We start from the raw sequence: 17,330 nt of genomic DNA, 5'->3' as shown, positions 1-17,330 counted from the left end.
TTTTGGCATCCGTCACCTATTCCAGGAAGCATTCTTGGATTCAGTTTAAATTTGAGGCCAAGCGCAGTGGCTCACGCCTGTAATCCCAGCACTTTGGGAGGCCGAGGCAGGTGGATCACCTGAGGTCAGGAGTTCAAGACCAGCCCGGCCAACGTGGCAAAACCCCTTCTCTACTAAAAATACAGAAATTAGCCTGGTGTGGTGGGTGCCTATAGTCCCAGCTACTAGGGAGGCTGAGGCAGGAGAGTCATTTGAACCCGGGAGGCACAGGTTGCAGTGAGCCGAGGTCACGCCACTGCACTGTAGCCTGGGTGACTGAGCGAGGCTCCATCTCAAAAAAAAAAAAAAAAAAAGAAAGAAAATCTGAGGCCCTTCCTCTAGGCTTCTATAGCGTCCAGGGAATTGGCATTAGGACATTTATGACTTGTACTATTATTTCTTGTGTCCATATTTGGCGCCTCTGCTGCCCTTTTAGTCCTCAAGGTCACATGCTCAGTCTGACTCACGTCCATCAGTTGCCATTGCCCAGCTGGGGCACACACAAACTGCAGGGTGGTGGTGGTTGGTGTTCAGGTGTTTGCGGGGCAGAGGGAGCAGAGATAGGGAGCCTTCCTGTTGCTCTGTCTTCCCCGCTGTGGACATGCTGATGAAATGGTCTCAGGTAACCTCACCTGCCTGTTCTTGGCACAGGCCACAAACTCACCCTGTTTTGTTTATTTGCTTGTCTGTCCCATTACCTCTGTTATTACCTCTGTGAGAAGGCTTTTTCAGTTTCTTAGACCCCTCAGGCTGCTATACCAGAATACCATAGACTGGGTGGCTTATAAGCAACAGAGATTTGGCTGGGTTTGGTGGATCACGCCTCTAATCCTAGCACTTGGGGAGGCCGAGGCAGGTGGATCACCTGAGGTCGGGAGTTCAAGACCAGCCTGACCAACATGGAGAAACCCTGTCTGTACTAAAAATACAAAATTAGTCGGGCGTGGTGGCGCATGCCTGTAATTCCAGCTTCTCAGGAGGCTGAGGCAGGAGAATCGGCTTGAACTCGGGAGGCGGAGGTTGCGATGAGCTGAGATTGCGCCACTGCACTCCAACCTGGGCAACAAGAGCAAAACTCCGTCTCAAAAAAAGAAAAAGTAAAAAGAGAATTATGGGGGGGCGGACAGTGAGACCACAACAGGACGTCTTGCTCACAACCGTACTCTCCTGTCCAGCACAGTAAATAGCAGGCGGTGTTCAAAGATTGTCATTACTCTGAGTCACACAGGAAGTTTTGGGCTTTCACACCGTAAAGCAATAGTGACTCAAACTCTACAGCCTAAGGATGAGCAGCCCGATCCAGGGTACTGGGTGGGCAGGAGGCAACAGGGTCAAGTTCAAGCTGTACACAGAGCTGAAAACATCATGGGGGTAGAAGATACTTGTTGTTGACGTCTCTGCCTTTTCTCTAAGGGGATGGTGAGGGAAGCCAGTGGGCCAGGGTGTAGGGGCAATAGGTACAGGAATGAGGGCTGACCCTGCTGGCCTCACCACACCCCTCCTCCTCAGCTGGCGTTGCAGACGGGCCGCGAACCCCCACCCATCTGGCGAGTCCAGAAGGCCCTTCTGCAGAAATTCACTCCGGAGATCAAGGACGGCCAGAGGCAGTTTTGTGCCACCAGTAATGTAAGTCTGCAAAGGGGACCAAGGACTTGGGGGCCCCAGGGTGTGGTATCTAGGAGCTGGGGTTCCCCTTAGCGTGGCTGTGACTCACTCCACAATGTTTCTGGAAGGGGGCCCCCTGCTGCCGGCAGGCTCCAAGCAGCTGCCACGGTGGCCCAGGGCACGGGGGTGTTGGCCATCTGGCTGGGCAGTGTGAAGAATTTCCTCATGTGCTTCTTTCTCCCCATAGTATTTGGGGTATTTTGGGGATGCAAAAAATCGGTACCAGCGCCTCTATGTAAAGTTCCTGGAAAATGTCAATAAGAAGGACTACGTGAGGGTCTGTGCTCGGAAACCCTGGCATCGGCCCCCAGTGCCAGTCAGGTACCAACCATGGGGGACACAGGGGCAGGTAGTATGTAGCGCCGACAGGCATGGGGATGGAGCATGCAAGAGAGAAGGCTGGAGAGTGGGGAGTGCGGACAGAGAGAGGGGACAGAGCCCAGAGAGGGGGACAGAGACCCAGAGAGATAGGGACAGAGACCTGGGGGGGGACAGAGACCCAGAGGTGGGGGGACAGAGACCCAGAGATGGAGAACAGAGAACCACAGGCATTGAGAGAGACGGAGACTCAGAAGGAGACAGAGACCCACAGAAAAGGAGGGACAGAGATGGGGGAGGATAGAAATCCAGAGAAAGGGAGACAGAGACCCAGAGAAGGGAGGGGACAGAGACTCACAGAAGGGTACAGAGACCTGGGGTGAACAGAGACCCAGAAAGAGGGGGATAGAGACCCAGAGAGGGAGGGGAACAGAGACCCAGAGAGGGAGGGGGTCAGAGACGCAGAGAGGGAGGGTCAGAGACCCAGAGAGGGAAGGGGTCAGAGACCCAGAGAGGGAGGGGAACAGAGACCCAGAGAGGGAGGGGGTCAGAGACCCAGAGAGGGAGGGGAACAGAGACCCAGAGAGGGAGGGGAACAGAGACCCAGAGAGGGAGGGTCAGAGACCCAGAGAGGGAAGGGGTCAGAGACCCAGAGAGGGAAGGGGTCAGAGACCCAGAGAGGGAAGGGGTCAGAGACCCAGAGAGGGAGGGGAACAGAGACCCAGAGAGGGGAGAGGACAGTATGAGAGAAGCTGTTCCTGTGCCTAGGGCACTGAGCAGGGGCCCTGAGGAGAATTTGGGTTCTCGGGGGCTGCTGACTACAGTCCCTTCTGTGTTCCCTTCTAGACGCTCTGGGCAGGCTAAGAACCCCGCATCTGCTGGGGGTAGCTCTGCACCTCCCCCTAAGGCCCCAGCACCACCTCCCAAGCCTGAGACCCCTGAAAAGACAACATCTGAGAAGCCCCCGGAGCAGACGCCTGAGACGGCCGTGCCGGAGCCCCCTGCCCCCGAGAAGCCCTCCCTCCTGCGGCCTGTCGAGAAGGAGAAGGAGAAGGAGAAGGTGACGCGTGGGGAGCGTCCATTGCGGGGCGAGCGGGCCACCAGCGGACGGCAGACGCGGCCAGAGCGGAGTCTCGCCACGGGACAGCCTGCCACATCCCGGCTGCCTAAAGCCCGGCCTACCAAGGTGAAGGCTGAACCGCCCCCTAAGAAGAGGAAGAAATGGCTGAAGGAGGCAGGGGGCAACGCCGCAGCAGGCGGGGGCCCACCAGGCAGCTCCTCAGACTCGGAGTCCTCCCCTGGAGCCCCCAGTGAGGACGGTGAGGCCCTAGGCAGCCTCAGGGCTGCAGGGGTGGGTGGGAAAGGGACACAGGTGAGGGCTATCCAGAGGGATCCAGGTAGCCTCGGCAGGACAGTAACAGCCAGTATGTTACAGATAATGGCAGTAGCTCACAGTCACAGGGCATCTAACTACACAGCAGGCTGCCTCCTAAGAACCTGATGGATGTTAACTTGTGTAATTTTCACCCATCCTAGTAGGTAGATACTGTTATCCTCATCTACAGATGAGGAAGCTGAGGCACCAAGAGAGGGCAGCACAGTCTGTGTTGGGTGCCCACCAGAGTTGCAACTGAGCCCAGGATGCCTCGGACTCTGTTCTCCAGTGCTGCATTCTGCCTCATAATGGGCAAGATTTGAGGGCTGAGGAAGATGTGGGACTAGATGGCTGTCCTGGAGGCTCTGTGATGGTGGGGTTTCCTGTGAGGCCCTGGGTGACCCTGAGAAAGAGGCATAACCTCTTGTGCCTTAGTGACTTCACCTGTAAAATGGGTTCATAATAGACGAAGCTCATAGGAGAGTGCCAATCTTCAGTAGACACCACCTGTCTACTCCATGTCTGCCCAGCACACTGCCACATCCTCAGTGCTTATGATGATGTCTGGTTAGGCTGGGCACAGTGGCTCGTGCCTGTAATCCCAACACTTTGAGAGGCTAAGGTGGGCAGATCAGCTGAGGTCAGGAGTTCAAGACCAGCCTGGCCAACATGGTGAAATCCTGGCTTTACTAAAAAATGCAAAAATTAGCCCAGCATGGTGGCACGTGCCTGTAATCCCAGCTACTTGCGAGGCTGAGGCAGGAGAATCACTTGAACCCGGGAGGCAGAGGTTACAGTGAGCTGAGATCAGGCCACTGCACTCCAGCCTGGATGACAGAAAAAGACTCCGTCTCAACAAAAAAAAAAAAAAAAAAAAAAGTCTGGTTAGTGATGACAATAACAACAACAAAATATATATTCACATATGTACAGTATGGGTAACAGCTGACTTTTGTTGAGTGCTTACTATGTACCAGAAATCATTTTAAACATTTGCACACAGGCTTACTTGGCCTTTACCTAATAAACCCTGTGAGGGCCGGGCGCGGTGGCTCAAGCCTGTAATCCCAGCACTTTGGGAGGCCGAGGTGGGCGGATCACAAGGTCAGGAGATCGAGACCATCCTGGCTAACACGGTGAAACCCCGTCTCTACTAAAAATACAAAAAAAATTAGCCGGGCGTGTTGGCGGGCGCCTGTAGTCCCAGCTACTTGGGAGGCTGAGGCAGGAGAATGGCGTGAACCCGGGAGGCAGAGCTTGCAGTGAGCCGAGATTGCACCACTGCACTCCAGCCTGGGGGACAAAGAAAGACTCCGTCTCAAAAAAAAAATAAAAAATAAAAAAATAAATAAATAAACCCTGTGAGATAGCTTGGTAGAATTATCCCCATTTTAAAGATGGGGGCCAGGTGTGGTGGCTCACACCTGTAATCCCTCCACTTTGGGAGGCCAAGGTGGTAGAATCACTTGAGCTTAAGAGTTCAAGATGAGCCTGGACAACATAGTGAGACCCCGTCTCTACAGACAAATTTTTAAAAATTAGCTGGGCTTGGTGGCGAATGCCCGTAGTCCCAGCTACTCAGGAGGCCGAGGCAGAAGGATCACTTGAGCCCATGAGTTTAAAGGCTATGGTGAGGTATGATTATACCACTGCTTTCCAGCCAGGGTGACAGAATTAGACCCTGTCTCTAAGGATAACTTCTTAAATAAAAAAAGATGAAGAAGGCCGGGCACGGTGGCTCACGCTTGTAATCCCAGCACTTTGGGAGGCCGAGGCGGGCGGATCACGAGGTCAGGAGATCGAGACCACGGTGAAACCCTGTCTCTACTAAAAATACAAAAAATTAGCCGGGCGTGGTGGCGGGCGCCTGTAGTCCCAGCTACTCGGAGAGGCTGAGGCAGGAGAATGGCGTGAACCCGGGAGGCGGAGCTTGCAGTGAGCCGAGATCGCGCCACTGCACTCCAGCCTGGGTGAGAGAGCGAGACTCTGTCTCAAAAAAAAAAAAAAAAAAAAAAAAAAAGATGAAGAAACTGAGGCACCAAGAGGTGATAGTACCTGGTCAGGGCCACACAGTACAGGGGTAGCTGTTTTAACAGAGATTAGAAATATAGCGAGTCAAATGAGGAAGGCGGAATTCTCTTTCCATCAAAGCCCTGATGTAGCAGGGAGATGTATAGAAAATAAAAGCGGCCGGGCACAGTGGCTGATGCCTGTAATCCCAGCACTTTGAGAGGCCAAGGCGGGCAAATCATCTTAGGTCAGGAGCTCGAGACCAGCCTGGCCAACATGGAGAAACCCCGTCTCTACTAAAAATACAAAAATTAGCCGGGTGTGGTGGTGCATGCCTGTAATCACAGCAACTCGGGAGGCTGAGCCAGGAGAATCGCTTGAACCTGGGAGGCAGAGGTTGCAGTGAGCCAAGATTGCACCGTTGCATTCCAGCTTGGGCAACAGAGGGAAACTACGTCTCAATAAATGAATGAACGAATGAATGAATGAATGGCTCTTTTTCAGGGTTGTCCAGGGTCCCAGTTTCCTTCTCTCTTGTTGACCAGCTGTTTGCCTTGTTGCTGGGGTCATGACCCCTTTCCAGTGAGCCCAAGCCCTGTTTCTGCCCTTGGCCACCGCACAGACCTTCCCCAACACCCCCAAATGCCATCAAGCTCCGTGTCCTGGCTTCCCTATCTTAGGGACTGGACCTCTGGCTACACAGTCACCTGACCAGACTTCCCAGGAGCCATCCTCACCTCTTTTCCTTTTCTTTTTCTTTTCTTTTCTTTTTTTTTTTTTTTCTTGAGACAGAGCCTCACTCTGTTACCCAGGTTGAAGTGCAGTGGTATAATTTCACTTCACTGAAACCTCCCACCTCCTGGGTTCAAGTGATCCTCCTGCTTCAGCCTCCCAAGTAGCTGGGACTATAGATGTGTGCCACCATGCCCGGCTAATTTGTGTACTTTTAGTAGAGATGAGGTTTCACCATGTTGGCCCAGGGTGGTCTCGAACTCCTGACCTCAGGTGATCCACTCGCCTCAGTCTCACAAAGTGCTGGGATCACAGGCGTGAGCCACTGCACCCAGCCTTCCTCTTTTCCTTTTCTACCTGTCACTCCCACAGCTGGGCAGCTCCCAGCCCTGCCCGCCCCCATCCCCTCCACCCTTTCCCAGGCCTGCCCAGCTCAGCCTCGTCCTCTGCTTCCAGCCCTGCCCCACCTCCATTTGTTCCTACCTGGTCCATCAGCCTGGACTTCAGCCTCACTCCTCCAGTCTGTCCCCTGCTTGGCTTTAGGAGGGATCTTTCTATGCTTTTACTCACCCCTTTCCTGCTCTCAGCTCTCTCATGGCTCCCTAGTACCCATCAGAAAAAGCCCTTGCCCTTTCTGCCTGGTGTTGGAGGCCCAGTGTGGTCTGGCCTGCATTGACCTGTGCAATCCCAGCTCCCATCTCCTCCCTCAGCCTTGCCCCTTTATGATCTGACCTCTCTGGATGCACTCTTTTGGAAACCAGCAATGCTGCTTCTTTAGACTTACACGTGAAGCCACAATTCAGTGCTCTGAGCTATCACTCAAGGCTCAGTCTTTGTTTGACCTTGAACAAGGGTGAGTCTGATGCCTCCTGTGAGCCTTTTTTTTTTTTTTTTTTTTTGAGACAGTCTTGCTCTTGTTGCCCTGGCTTGTTGCCAGTGCAATTGTGTGATCTCAGCTCACCGCAACCTCTGCCTCCCAGGTTCAAGCGATTCTCCTGCCTCAGCCTCCTGAGTAGCTGGGATTACAGGCATGCACCACCACACCCAGCTAATTTTGTATTTTTAGTAGAGACGGGGTTTCTCCATGTTGGTCAGGCTGGTCTTGAACTCCCGACCTCAGGTGATCCACTTGCCTTGGCCTCCCAAAGTGCTGGGATTATAGGCGTGAGCCACCATGCCAAGCGCCCCCCCCCCACCTTTTTTTTTTTGAGACGGAGTTTCGCTTTTGTTGTCCAGGCTGGAATACAATGGCGCGATCTCGGCTCACCACAACCTCCGCCTCCCAGGTTGAAGGGATTCTCCTGCCTCAGCCTCCTGAGTAGCTGGGATTACAGGCACCACCACATCCAGCTAATTTTGTATTTCTTTTTTTTTTTTTTGAGACGGAGTCTCGCTCTGTCCCCTAGGCTGGAGTGCAGTGGCACGATCTCGGCTCACTGCAACCTCTGCCTCCCGGGTTCACGCCATTCTCCTGCCTCAGCCTCTCCGAGTAGCTGGGACTACAGGCGCCCGCCACCACGCCCGGCTAATTTTTTGTATTTTTAGTAGAGACGGGGTTTCACCATGGTCTCGATCTCCTGACCTCGTGATCCGCCCGCCTCGGCCTCCCAAAGTGCTGGGATTACAAGCGTGAGCCACCGCGCCCAGCCTAATTTTTGTATTTCTTAGTAGAGACGGGGTTTCTCCATGTTGGACAGGCTAGTCTCCAATTCCCGACCTCAGGTGATCTGCCAGCCTTGGCCTCCGAAACTGCTGGAATTACAGGCCACAGCACTTTATGGGCTACAACGCCCGGCTTTTTTTTTTTTTTTTTTGAGACGAGTTTCACTCTGTCACCCAGGCTGTGCAAGAGCACAATCTTGGCTCACTGCAACCTCCGCCTCCTGGGTTCAAGCCGTCCTCCTTCCTCAGCCTCCCGAGTAGCTGGGATTACAGGCGTGTGCCACCACGCCTGGCTAATTTTTGTATTTTTAGTAGAGACAGGGTTTTGCCACGTTGGCCAGGGCTGGTATCAAACTCCTGACCTTAGGTGATCTGCCTCGGCCTCCCAAAGTGCTGGGATGACAGGCGTGAGCCACTGTGCCTGGCCTTCTCTGAGCTTCTTGCAGTCCCTGTGATTCTGCCACAAGAGCACGTGGCACTGGCGCTTGCCTGTCAATCTTCCCTAGCGGACTTGGACCTCCCAAAAGCAGGGATTTCTCTTCTGGTCCCCAGTGTTGAGAACAGTGTCTGCCACACAGGTGGTCTCAGAGGAAGTTGGGATAACGAGCCTGCGTCCTGTCTTTTCTACAGAGCGGGCAGTACCTGGGCGTCTGCTCAAAACCAGGGCGATGCGGGAGATGTACCGGAGCTACGTGGAGATGTTGGTGAGCACAGCACTTGACCCAGACATGATCCAGGCCCTGGAGGACACGCATGGTAAGCTGAGGCCTGGGGAGGAGGGGAGGGGGCTGACTCAGTCTCAGGGAGCAGGTGCTGAGGGCGTAGACCTGATCTGAGAGAGGAGAGGTTTGGGGTCTGGACTCCTGGGTCTGAGGGAAGAGGAGCTGAGGCCTGGACCTGGGTCTGAGAGAGGAGGGGCTGGGGCCTGGAGTCCTGGGTCTGAGGGAGGAGGGCCCTGGGTCCTAGGGAGAAGAGGCTGGGGGCCTGGACTCCTGGGTATGAGGGAGAAGAGGCTGGGGGCCTGGACTCCTGGGTATGAGGGAGGAGGGCGGGGCCTGGACTCCTGGGTTTGAGGGAGGAGGGGCTGGGGGCCTGGACTCCTGGGTCTGAGCGAGGAAGGGCTGGGGTCCTAGACTCCTGGGTCTGAGGGAGGAAGGGCTGGGGGCCTGGACTCCTGGGTTTGAGGGAGGAGTGGCTGGACCTGGACTCCCAGGTCTGAGGGAGGAGGGGCTGGGGGTCTGGACTCCTGGGTCTGAGGGAGGAGTGGCTGGACCTGGACTCCCGGGTCTGAGGGAGGAGGGGCTGGGGGCCTGGACTTCTGGGTCTGAGGGAGGAGGGACTGGGGCCTGGACTCCTGGGTCTGAGGGATGAGGGGCTGGGTGTCTGGACTCCTGGGTCTGAGGGAGGAGCAGCTGGGGGTCTGGACTCCTGGGTCTGAGGGAGGAGGGAGCTGGGCTTGGACTCCTGGGTCTGAAGGAGGAGGTGGCTGGGGCCTGTAGTTTTGTCTCTGAGTGGGAAGGGGATTTGGGGACCCAGACTCCATGACCCCACCTTGGCCCCAGTGCTTTGCGAGGCTGTGGCCTTCCTGATACCATGTCCTCATCCATCAGATGAGCTGTACCTGCCCCCCATGCGGAAGATAGACGGCCTGCTGAATGAGCACAAGAAGAAAGTCCTGAAGCGGCTGTCGCTAAGCCCAGCCCTGCAGGTGCCTGGGGGTCTGGGCAGGGGGTGTCTGGGGCCCAGGGTCCACATGGAGAAGACATGTACGTGTCGGCCGCTGTTGGGGAGGGGTGATCCTTGGAAGGAGATCGTCTTTCTGGGCTCAGATGGGAGAAAAGTTGAGGGCAGGACTGTCAGGAGATCTCTGGGTTCTCAACAGCCATGAAGCCCATGTGGGGAGGAGCTGTGGGCCTTGGGGCAGCAGAGGGCTGATTGTGAAAGGCTGGGCTGTTGTTGCGGAGAACAAGTGTGGAGCCAAATGTAGACTAGGCCTGCACCCAAAGCTGGCACTGGACCGATGGCTTCTTCGTGAGTCCAGTGCAGGCTATTAGGATCCCAGGCTTCAGTGTTAAGTCATCTGTATGATTTCCCTTCTGGGATATTCTGGGAGGGAATATCAGGGCTCTGAAATCCAGTGTTAAACTGGCTCTGAGGATTCTGATTGGGATGTTAGTGTGGCACTGAGAATGCCGGGATAGAATGTTAGGGTAACTGAGACTTCTGGAATCGAATGTTATTCTGGCTTTGAGAATTCTGGAAGACTTGCAGTGAGTCTGAGAATTCTGGAATGGATTCTAGGCTGGTACTAAGAATTCTGGGATAGGCTATTAGGCTGGTGCTGAGATGGCTGGTGGGAAGTTAGTCTTAGAAAATACGCAGGGAGGCCGGGCACGGTGGCTCACGCCTGTGATCCTAGCACTTTGGGAAGCCAAGGCCGGTGGATGGCCTAAGGTCAAGAGTTCGAGACCACCCTGGCTCTCTCAAAATAAAAAAAAAGTGAAACCCTGTCTCTACTCAAAATAAAAAATTAGCTGGGCGTGGTGGTGGGCACCTGTAGTCTTAGCTTCCCGGGAGGCTGAGGCAGGAGAATCAGTTGAACCCAGGAGGTGGAGCTTGCAGTGAGCCAAGATGGCACCACTGCACTCCAGCCTGGGCGACAGAGCAAGACTGTCTCCAAAAAAGAAAGAAAATAGGCCGGGCGCAGTGGCTCACGCCTGTAATCCCAGCACTTTGGGAGGCCAAGACGGATGGATCACGAGGTCAGGAGATCGAAACCATCCTGGCTAACACGGTGAAACCCCATCTCTACTAAAAATACAAAAAAGAAATTAGCCGGGCGTGGTGGCAGGTGCCTGTAGTCCCAGCAACTCGGGAGGCTGAGGCAGGAGAATGGCGTGAACCAGGGAGGCGGAGCTTGCAGTGAGCCGAGATCGTGCCACTGCACTCCAGCCTGGGCGACAGAGCGAGACTCTCAATAAAAAAAAAATATATATATATATATGTGGGGAAGTATTAATATGACTGAGAATTTCGAGTGAGAGAGTAGTTTTCTCAGAATGATGGGTGGGACGTTGGGATGACTGAGAATTCTGGAATGGATTCTTAGACTGGTGCGGAGAAATCTAAGCTGGAATGTTGTGCTGAATCTGAAAATTTGGGGGTAGAGTGCTGGGTAGGTTGGAAAATTCTGGGTAGCATTAGGTTATGAAAACTCTGGAGGATACAAATTCTGAGACGGATTGTTAGGCTGGCACTGAGGATTGTGGGTGAGATGTTACACTAGGGTAGATAATCTCGGTGTAGGATATTAGAGTAGGTCTTTTTTTTTTTTTTTTTTTTTTGAGACGGAGTCTCGCTCTGTCACCCAGGTTGGAGTGCAGTGGCGCGATCTCGGCTCACTGCAAGCTCCGCCTCCCGGGTTCACGCCATTCTCCTGCCTCAGCCTCTCTGAGTAGCTGGGACTACAGGCGCCCGCCACCACGCCCGGCTAATTTTTTTGTATTTTTAGTAGAGACGGAGTTTCACCGTGGTCTCGATCTCCTGACCTCGTGATCCGCCCGCCTCGGCCTCCCAAAGTGCTGGGATTACAAGCGTGAGCCACCGCGCCCGGCCTAGAGTAGGTCTGAGAAGTATGTGTTATTAATCGGGAGTTAGAATTCTGGGGTAGATGGCTGGGCGCGGTGGCTCACGTTGGTAATCTCAGCACTTTGGGAGGCTAAGGGAGGTGGATCACGAGGTCAGGAGATCAACAACAACCCATCCTGGCTAACACGGTGAAACCCCGTCTCTACTAAAAATACAAAAAAAATTAGCCAGGTGTGGTGGTGGGTGCCTGTAGTCCCAGCTACTCAGGAGGCTGAGGCAGAATAATGGTGTGAACCCGGGAGGCGGAGCTTGCAGTGAGCCAAGGTCGTGCCACTGCACTCCAGCCTGGGCGACAGAGTGAGACTTTGTCTCAAAAAAAAAAGAATTCTGGGGTAGATGGGATGGTTAGGATAGGGCTGAGAATTCTGGGATAGATGGTTAGGATGGGGCCGAGAATTCTGGGGTAGGTGGTTAGGATGGGGCTGAGAATTCTGGGGTAGCTGGTTAGGATGGGGCTGGGAATTCTGGGGCGGGTGGTTAGGATGGTACCGAGAATTCTGGGGTAGGTGGTTAGGATGAGACTGAGAATTCTGGGGTAGGTGGTTAGGATGAGACTGAGAATTCTGGGGTTGGTGGTTAGGATGGGCCGAGAATTCTGGGGTAGATGGTTAGGATGGGGCCGAGAATACTGGGATAGGTGGTTAGGATGGCGCTGAGAATTCTGGGATAGGTGGTTAGGATGGGACTGAGAATTCTGGGATAGATGGTTAGGATGGGGCTGAGAATTCTGGGATAGATGGTTAGGATGGGGCCGAGAATTCTGGGATAGGTGGTTAGGATGGCACTGAGAATTCTGGGATAGGTGGTTAGGATGGCGCTGAGAATTCTGGGATAGATGGTTAGGATGGCACTGAGAATTCTGGGATGGGTGGTTAGGATGGCGCTGAGAATTCTGGGATAGATGGTTAGGATGGGGCTGGGAATTCTGGGGTAGGTGGTTAGGATGGGGCTGAGAATTCTGGGGTAGAATTTTGGGTGACATTGAGAATCTGAGCCAGGCCAGAAAGCACAGTGGAAGCATCACTGGTCAGGCCCAGCCTCCTCTGTCCTTTGAGGAGACTCCAATCGTCTTTCCTGATCTGCAGCCTGGGGGAAACTGAGGCACGGATCTGAGACCTGGCTGTTGGGTTTGGGGTGTGTGGGTCCAGGATGGCATCCAGCTGACCCATCGGCTTCCCGTAGGATGCCCTGCACACGTTCCCACAGCTGCAAGTGGAGCAGAGTGGGGAGGGCTCTCCGGAAGAGGGGGCTGTGCGGCTGCGGCCCGCTGGGGAACCCTACAACCGCAAGACGCTCAGCAAGCTCAAGAGGAGTGTGGTCAGAGCCCAGGTGGGCGCTGGGGCCGGGGCTGGGAGTGGGGAGTGCTGGCGGTATGTGGGGAGGGAGGAGAGGGGCTGCCAAGCAACGGGCCGGAGGGGCTGAGGCATCTCCATTCCTACCCAGGAGTTCAAGGTCGAACTGGAAAAGTCGGGATACTATACGCTCTACCATTCGCTCCACCACTATAAATACCACACCTTCCTGCGCTGCCGGGACCAGGTGAGCCCCACCCACAGCACCCATCACCCTGGGATTCCAACCTTTCTGACCTCCTCTTGGGATCTGAGGGTCCAAGCCCAGCCCTGTCCTGCCTCAGACCCAAGAGTTCAGGTCCCTCTGTCTTGGACCTGCATTAAGAATGCAGCCCCCAGCCCTGATCTCCCTGGGACACTGACATCTGACACCCCAGGCCCCAGGCCCCAGCCCCTTCCCTCCCCAGAGGCTGGTGTGCCACCCTCCCCAGTGCCATGTTTGACCCCTGCAGACCCTGGCCATCGAGGGCGGCGCCGAGGACCTGGGCCAGGAGGAGGTGGTCCAGCAGTGCATGCGGAACCAGCCGTGGCTGGAACAGCTCTTTGACTCCTTCAGTGACCTGCTGGCCCAAGCACAGGCCCACAGCCGCTGCGGGTGACCCCGCCCCAGCTTGTGAGGGGGGCGCCTCCTCCATGAACCGAGAATTGGGACAGAACCGTGTCCTCAGGGGCTAACACCTGGGCTCCATCGCCGGGGAAAGGGGGTCATGGGTCAGGGTGTGTCTATGCTGCCCCCTCCAGGGCAGGGTTCAAAGTCCGACTCCCCCCCTCTCCCGAGCCCCCTCTACTCCCTCCCCATTCCTCCCACTGTTCGGTGTACAGAGAAATTATTTATATATATGTATAAATGTCTATTTAGTAACGGTTTCCCTCTCCCCTTGCCCTGACCCCCCCTCCACAGCCACAGCCCCCACCCCCTCCACCTTGTACATAATGTATAGGAAAAGTCTATGTATGGCTGGGGGGGTGGGGTGGCTTCAGAGAGCTGGGGGACCCCTTCCCCCCAAGTCCCCCCTGCAGGCCAAGATCTTTGCTAAAGGCCATTCCCTCCCCAGGGCATTTGGCGTCGGGTGGGAGGGGAAAACACATCTTGTTAATTATTTTTAATCTTATTTATTGTACATACCTGGGGCAGGGGCTTGGGGAGGTGGAGGGGGCAGAAGGGTCCCCTCTCTCTGCCCCTCCCACTCCTTTTCTACGGCAATTTGTCTGTGTCTGGCCCCCACCCGCTGCCCACCCCCCCATTGTTGTCTGGATGTGGTTCTATTTTTTATCAGTCTCCTTTCCCCTCCTCCCCGTTCTCGCCCCCGCCCCACCCCGCCCCCTGCTCCCACCACCCTTTGTCTCTTGCTCTTTCTTGGGCTTCTGTACAACTCAACTTGTATACACTGTGTACACACAACCAGCCAAACGAAAACCCAACGGCAAACACTTTACCGGCAGGCTGGAGTGCCTCTGTCATGCGGCGCTGGGGTGGGTGGCAATGGTGGCAGCGGCAGAGGGTCTGGAACGGGACTTTCCCAGAGCCCTGGGCAGTGGGGGGCCTGAGGCTGGCATATGTTCTGTGTCCCCGCACAGCAGAGTATCCCATCCTGAAATTTAACGACTTCAGACAACAAATATTTATCATTGGGGGGTTTCTTTTGTTTTTTAGCTAAAGACAGGGTCTCGCTCTGTCACCTAGGCTGGAGTTCAGTGGCATGATCATAACTCACTGCAGCCTCCAACTCCCTGGCTCAAGCGATCCTCCTGCCTCAGCCTCCCAAAGTGACGGGATTACAGGCAAGTGCCACTGTGCCTGGCCCTGTGTTCCTTATGTTACCCAGGTTGGCCTTGAATTTCTGGGCGGCTTAAAGGATCCTCCTGCCCCAGTCTCAAGTAGTTGGCATTACAGGTGCATGCCACTACACCCAGCTCAAATCCTGTAGTTTTGTTTTTTTTGTTTTGTTTTTTTGAGACAGAATCTCGCTCTATCGCCCAGCCTGGAGTGCAGTGGTTCGATCTTGGCTCATGCAACCTCAACCTCCCCGGTTCAAGTGATTCTCCTACCTCAGCCTCCCAAGTAGCTGGGATTACAGGGGCCTACCACTACATCCAGCAAATTTTTGTATTTTTAGTAGAAACCAGGTTTCACAGTGTTGGCCAGGCTGGTCTCGAACTCCTGACCTCAAGTGATCCGCCAGCCTCAGCCTTCCAAAGAGATTACAGGTGTGAGCCACTGAGCCCGGCCTCAAGTCCTGTATTCTTGAATCTAAGTGAGTGGTCCATGGTACAGCACTCTCGGAGTTCCCCAAGAGCTTGTAGAAATGTAGAATCGGCACAGGCAGCAGACGAGGAGAGGGCAGGTCGAATAGGGCTGTTTCCCCTCCTCCCACCCTTAAAGGAAAAGGTAGAATCTCAGGCTGTTGCTCTGGTCTACTTGATCAGAGCCCACTTTTTAGTAAAATGCCGAGAGGATTCTCAAGCACATTCAAGTTTGAAGAACCGTGTTCTAGAACAAGAATGTTAAAAATGTGCAGGTTGGCTGGGCACGGTGGCTCACGGCTATAATCCCAGCACTGTGGGAGGCCGGGGTGGGTGGATCACTTGAGGTCAGGAGTTTGAGACCAGCCTGGCCAACATGATGAAACCCCATCTCTACTAAAAATACAAAAATCAGCCGGGCGTGGTGGCGTGCGCCTATAATCCCAGCTACATGGGAGGCTGAGGCTGAGGCAGGAGAATCGCTTGAACCCGGGGAACGGAGGTTGCAGTGAGTTGAGATCGCGCCATTGCACCACTCCAGCCTGGATGACAGAGTGAGACTCCATCTCAAAAAATAAAAAATGTGGAGGTCAGCTGGCAATATTTTAGAACCCAGCCTATGAAGCAGTGAACAGGCTGTTGTCATTCTAGAGCCTGGATAGATGGACCACTGGTGTTCCAGAACCCTGGCTTAGTCCGTGGGTAGGGACCCAGTGTGAGATTTGAGGGTGGAACATCAGCATTCCAGATGCCCTTTCAGGTGAGATTGAGGAAGAACCCTCATCGTTCTAGAACCTTGAGTATTGTTCCAGGGGTGTCCAAGGAGAGAATACAGTCATGGGTTCTTAGTTTCTGTTGTACCAGTAAAGCCCCTTCCTCGTCCTTCTTTTTTGTTTATTACTAGAGAAAGAAACCAAAAACCATGGCTTCAGGCTGCTAAAAGCCTAAAACAAAACAGAACAACAAAATAAGGTGGGTTGGACAAATGTAGACTCTAGACCATCATGTTACAGATTTTTTTTTTTTTTTTTTTTTTGACGGAATGGCACCCAGGCTGGAGTGCAGTGGTGCGATCTTGGCTCACACTGCAAGCTCTGCCTCCTGGGTTCTTGCCATTCTCCTGCCTCAGCCTCCCAAGCAGCTGGGACTACATGTGCCCACCACCATGCCTGGCTAATTTTTTTTTGTATTTTTAGTAGAGACGGGGTTTCACTGTGTTAGCCAGGATGGTCTTGATCTCCTGACCTCGTGATCCGCCTGCCTCGGCCTCCCAAAGTGCTGGGATTACAGGCAAGAGCCATCGCGCCTGGAGCCTGGTTTCAGACTAGAGGATGGATAGTAGCATTTGAGAACCATAATGGGCGAGTCAACAATAGACCATGAGGCCAGCCGTGGTGGCTCACGGTTGTAATCCCAGCACTTTGGGAGGTGGAGATGAGCAGATCACCTGAGGTCAGGAGTTTGAGACCAGCCTGGCCAGCATGGCAAAAACCCTCTCTCTCTTTTTTTTTTTTTTTTTTTTTTTTTTGAGACGGAGTCTCGCTCTGTCTCCCAGGCTGGAGTACAGTGGCGCTATCTTGACTCACTGCAACCTCCGCCTCCCAAGTTCAAGCGATTCTCCTGCCTCTGCCTCCTGAGTAGCTGGGATAACAGGTGCATGCCACCACTCCTGGCTAATTTTTGTATTTTTAGTAGAGACAGGGTTTCACCATGTTCATCAGGCTGGTCTCAAACTCCTGACCTCATGATCTGCCCATCTCGGCCTCCCAAAGTGCTGGGATTACAGACATGAGCCACTGTGCCTGGCCAACCCTATCTCTCTTAAAATTACAGAAATTAGCCAGGCATAGTGGCTTGCGCCTGCTATTCAGGAGGCTGAGGCAGGAGATTCGCTTGAACCCGGGAGGCTGAGGTTGCAGTGAGCCTAGATTGCGCCACTGCACTCCAGGCTGGGCAACAGAGTGAGACTCCATCTCAAAAAATTTAAAAAAGGATCATGAACTTTCTAGAATCATTGAGTTAAGAGGGCTGAGTACAAACTATTATTGTGCTTGAACTGTGGCCTGTAGCATGTGGGGGTGCAGCCTTTGATGGAAAGCCATACACTCCAGGTCCTGGACTAGGCTGTGAAACTGAGGCCAAATGCCAGGTGACAGTGGCTCATGCCTATAATCCCAGCACTCCGGGAGGCCAAGGCAGGAGGATTGCTTGAGTCTAGCCTGGGCAACATGGGGAGATCTTCATGTCTACAAAAAAAAAGCTAAAATTGAGGCCAAAGGATTGGC

General features: G+C 54.1%; 1 protein-coding gene across 2 annotated transcripts in view; it reads left to right on the top strand.

Annotated features, from left to right (window-relative positions):
- PRR12 (proline rich 12) overlaps nt 1–14,237 on the top strand; it is a 37,562-nt gene extending 23,325 nt beyond the window's left edge. The window contains exons 7-14 of one of the 2 annotated variants that reach the window (XM_055237257.2): nt 1,549–1,665; nt 1,892–2,025; nt 2,869–3,341; nt 8,432–8,557; nt 9,412–9,509; nt 12,632–12,778; nt 12,893–12,988; nt 13,254–14,237. In XM_055237257.2, the coding sequence (XP_055093232.1) occupies nt 1,549–1,665; nt 1,892–2,025; nt 2,869–3,341; nt 8,432–8,557; nt 9,412–9,509; nt 12,632–12,778; nt 12,893–12,988; nt 13,254–13,400 (1,338 nt within the window). In that variant the 3' untranslated portion in view covers nt 13,401–14,237. Of the gene's footprint in view, nt 1–1,548; nt 1,666–1,891; nt 2,026–2,868; nt 3,342–8,431; nt 8,558–9,411; nt 9,510–12,597; nt 12,779–12,892; nt 12,989–13,253 lie in introns of both variants that reach the window. The other variant, XM_063615694.1, reaches the window with a different exon arrangement.
- The last annotated feature ends 3,093 nt before the right edge of the window (nt 14,238–17,330 follow it).

This window comes from Symphalangus syndactylus, chromosome 13 (assembly GCF_028878055.3).
Source record: "Symphalangus syndactylus isolate Jambi chromosome 13, NHGRI_mSymSyn1-v2.1_pri, whole genome shotgun sequence".
NCBI classification, from domain to species: domain Eukaryota; kingdom Metazoa; phylum Chordata; class Mammalia; order Primates; family Hylobatidae; genus Symphalangus; species Symphalangus syndactylus.
This window is presented reverse-complemented; position numbering and strand designations above follow the sequence as displayed.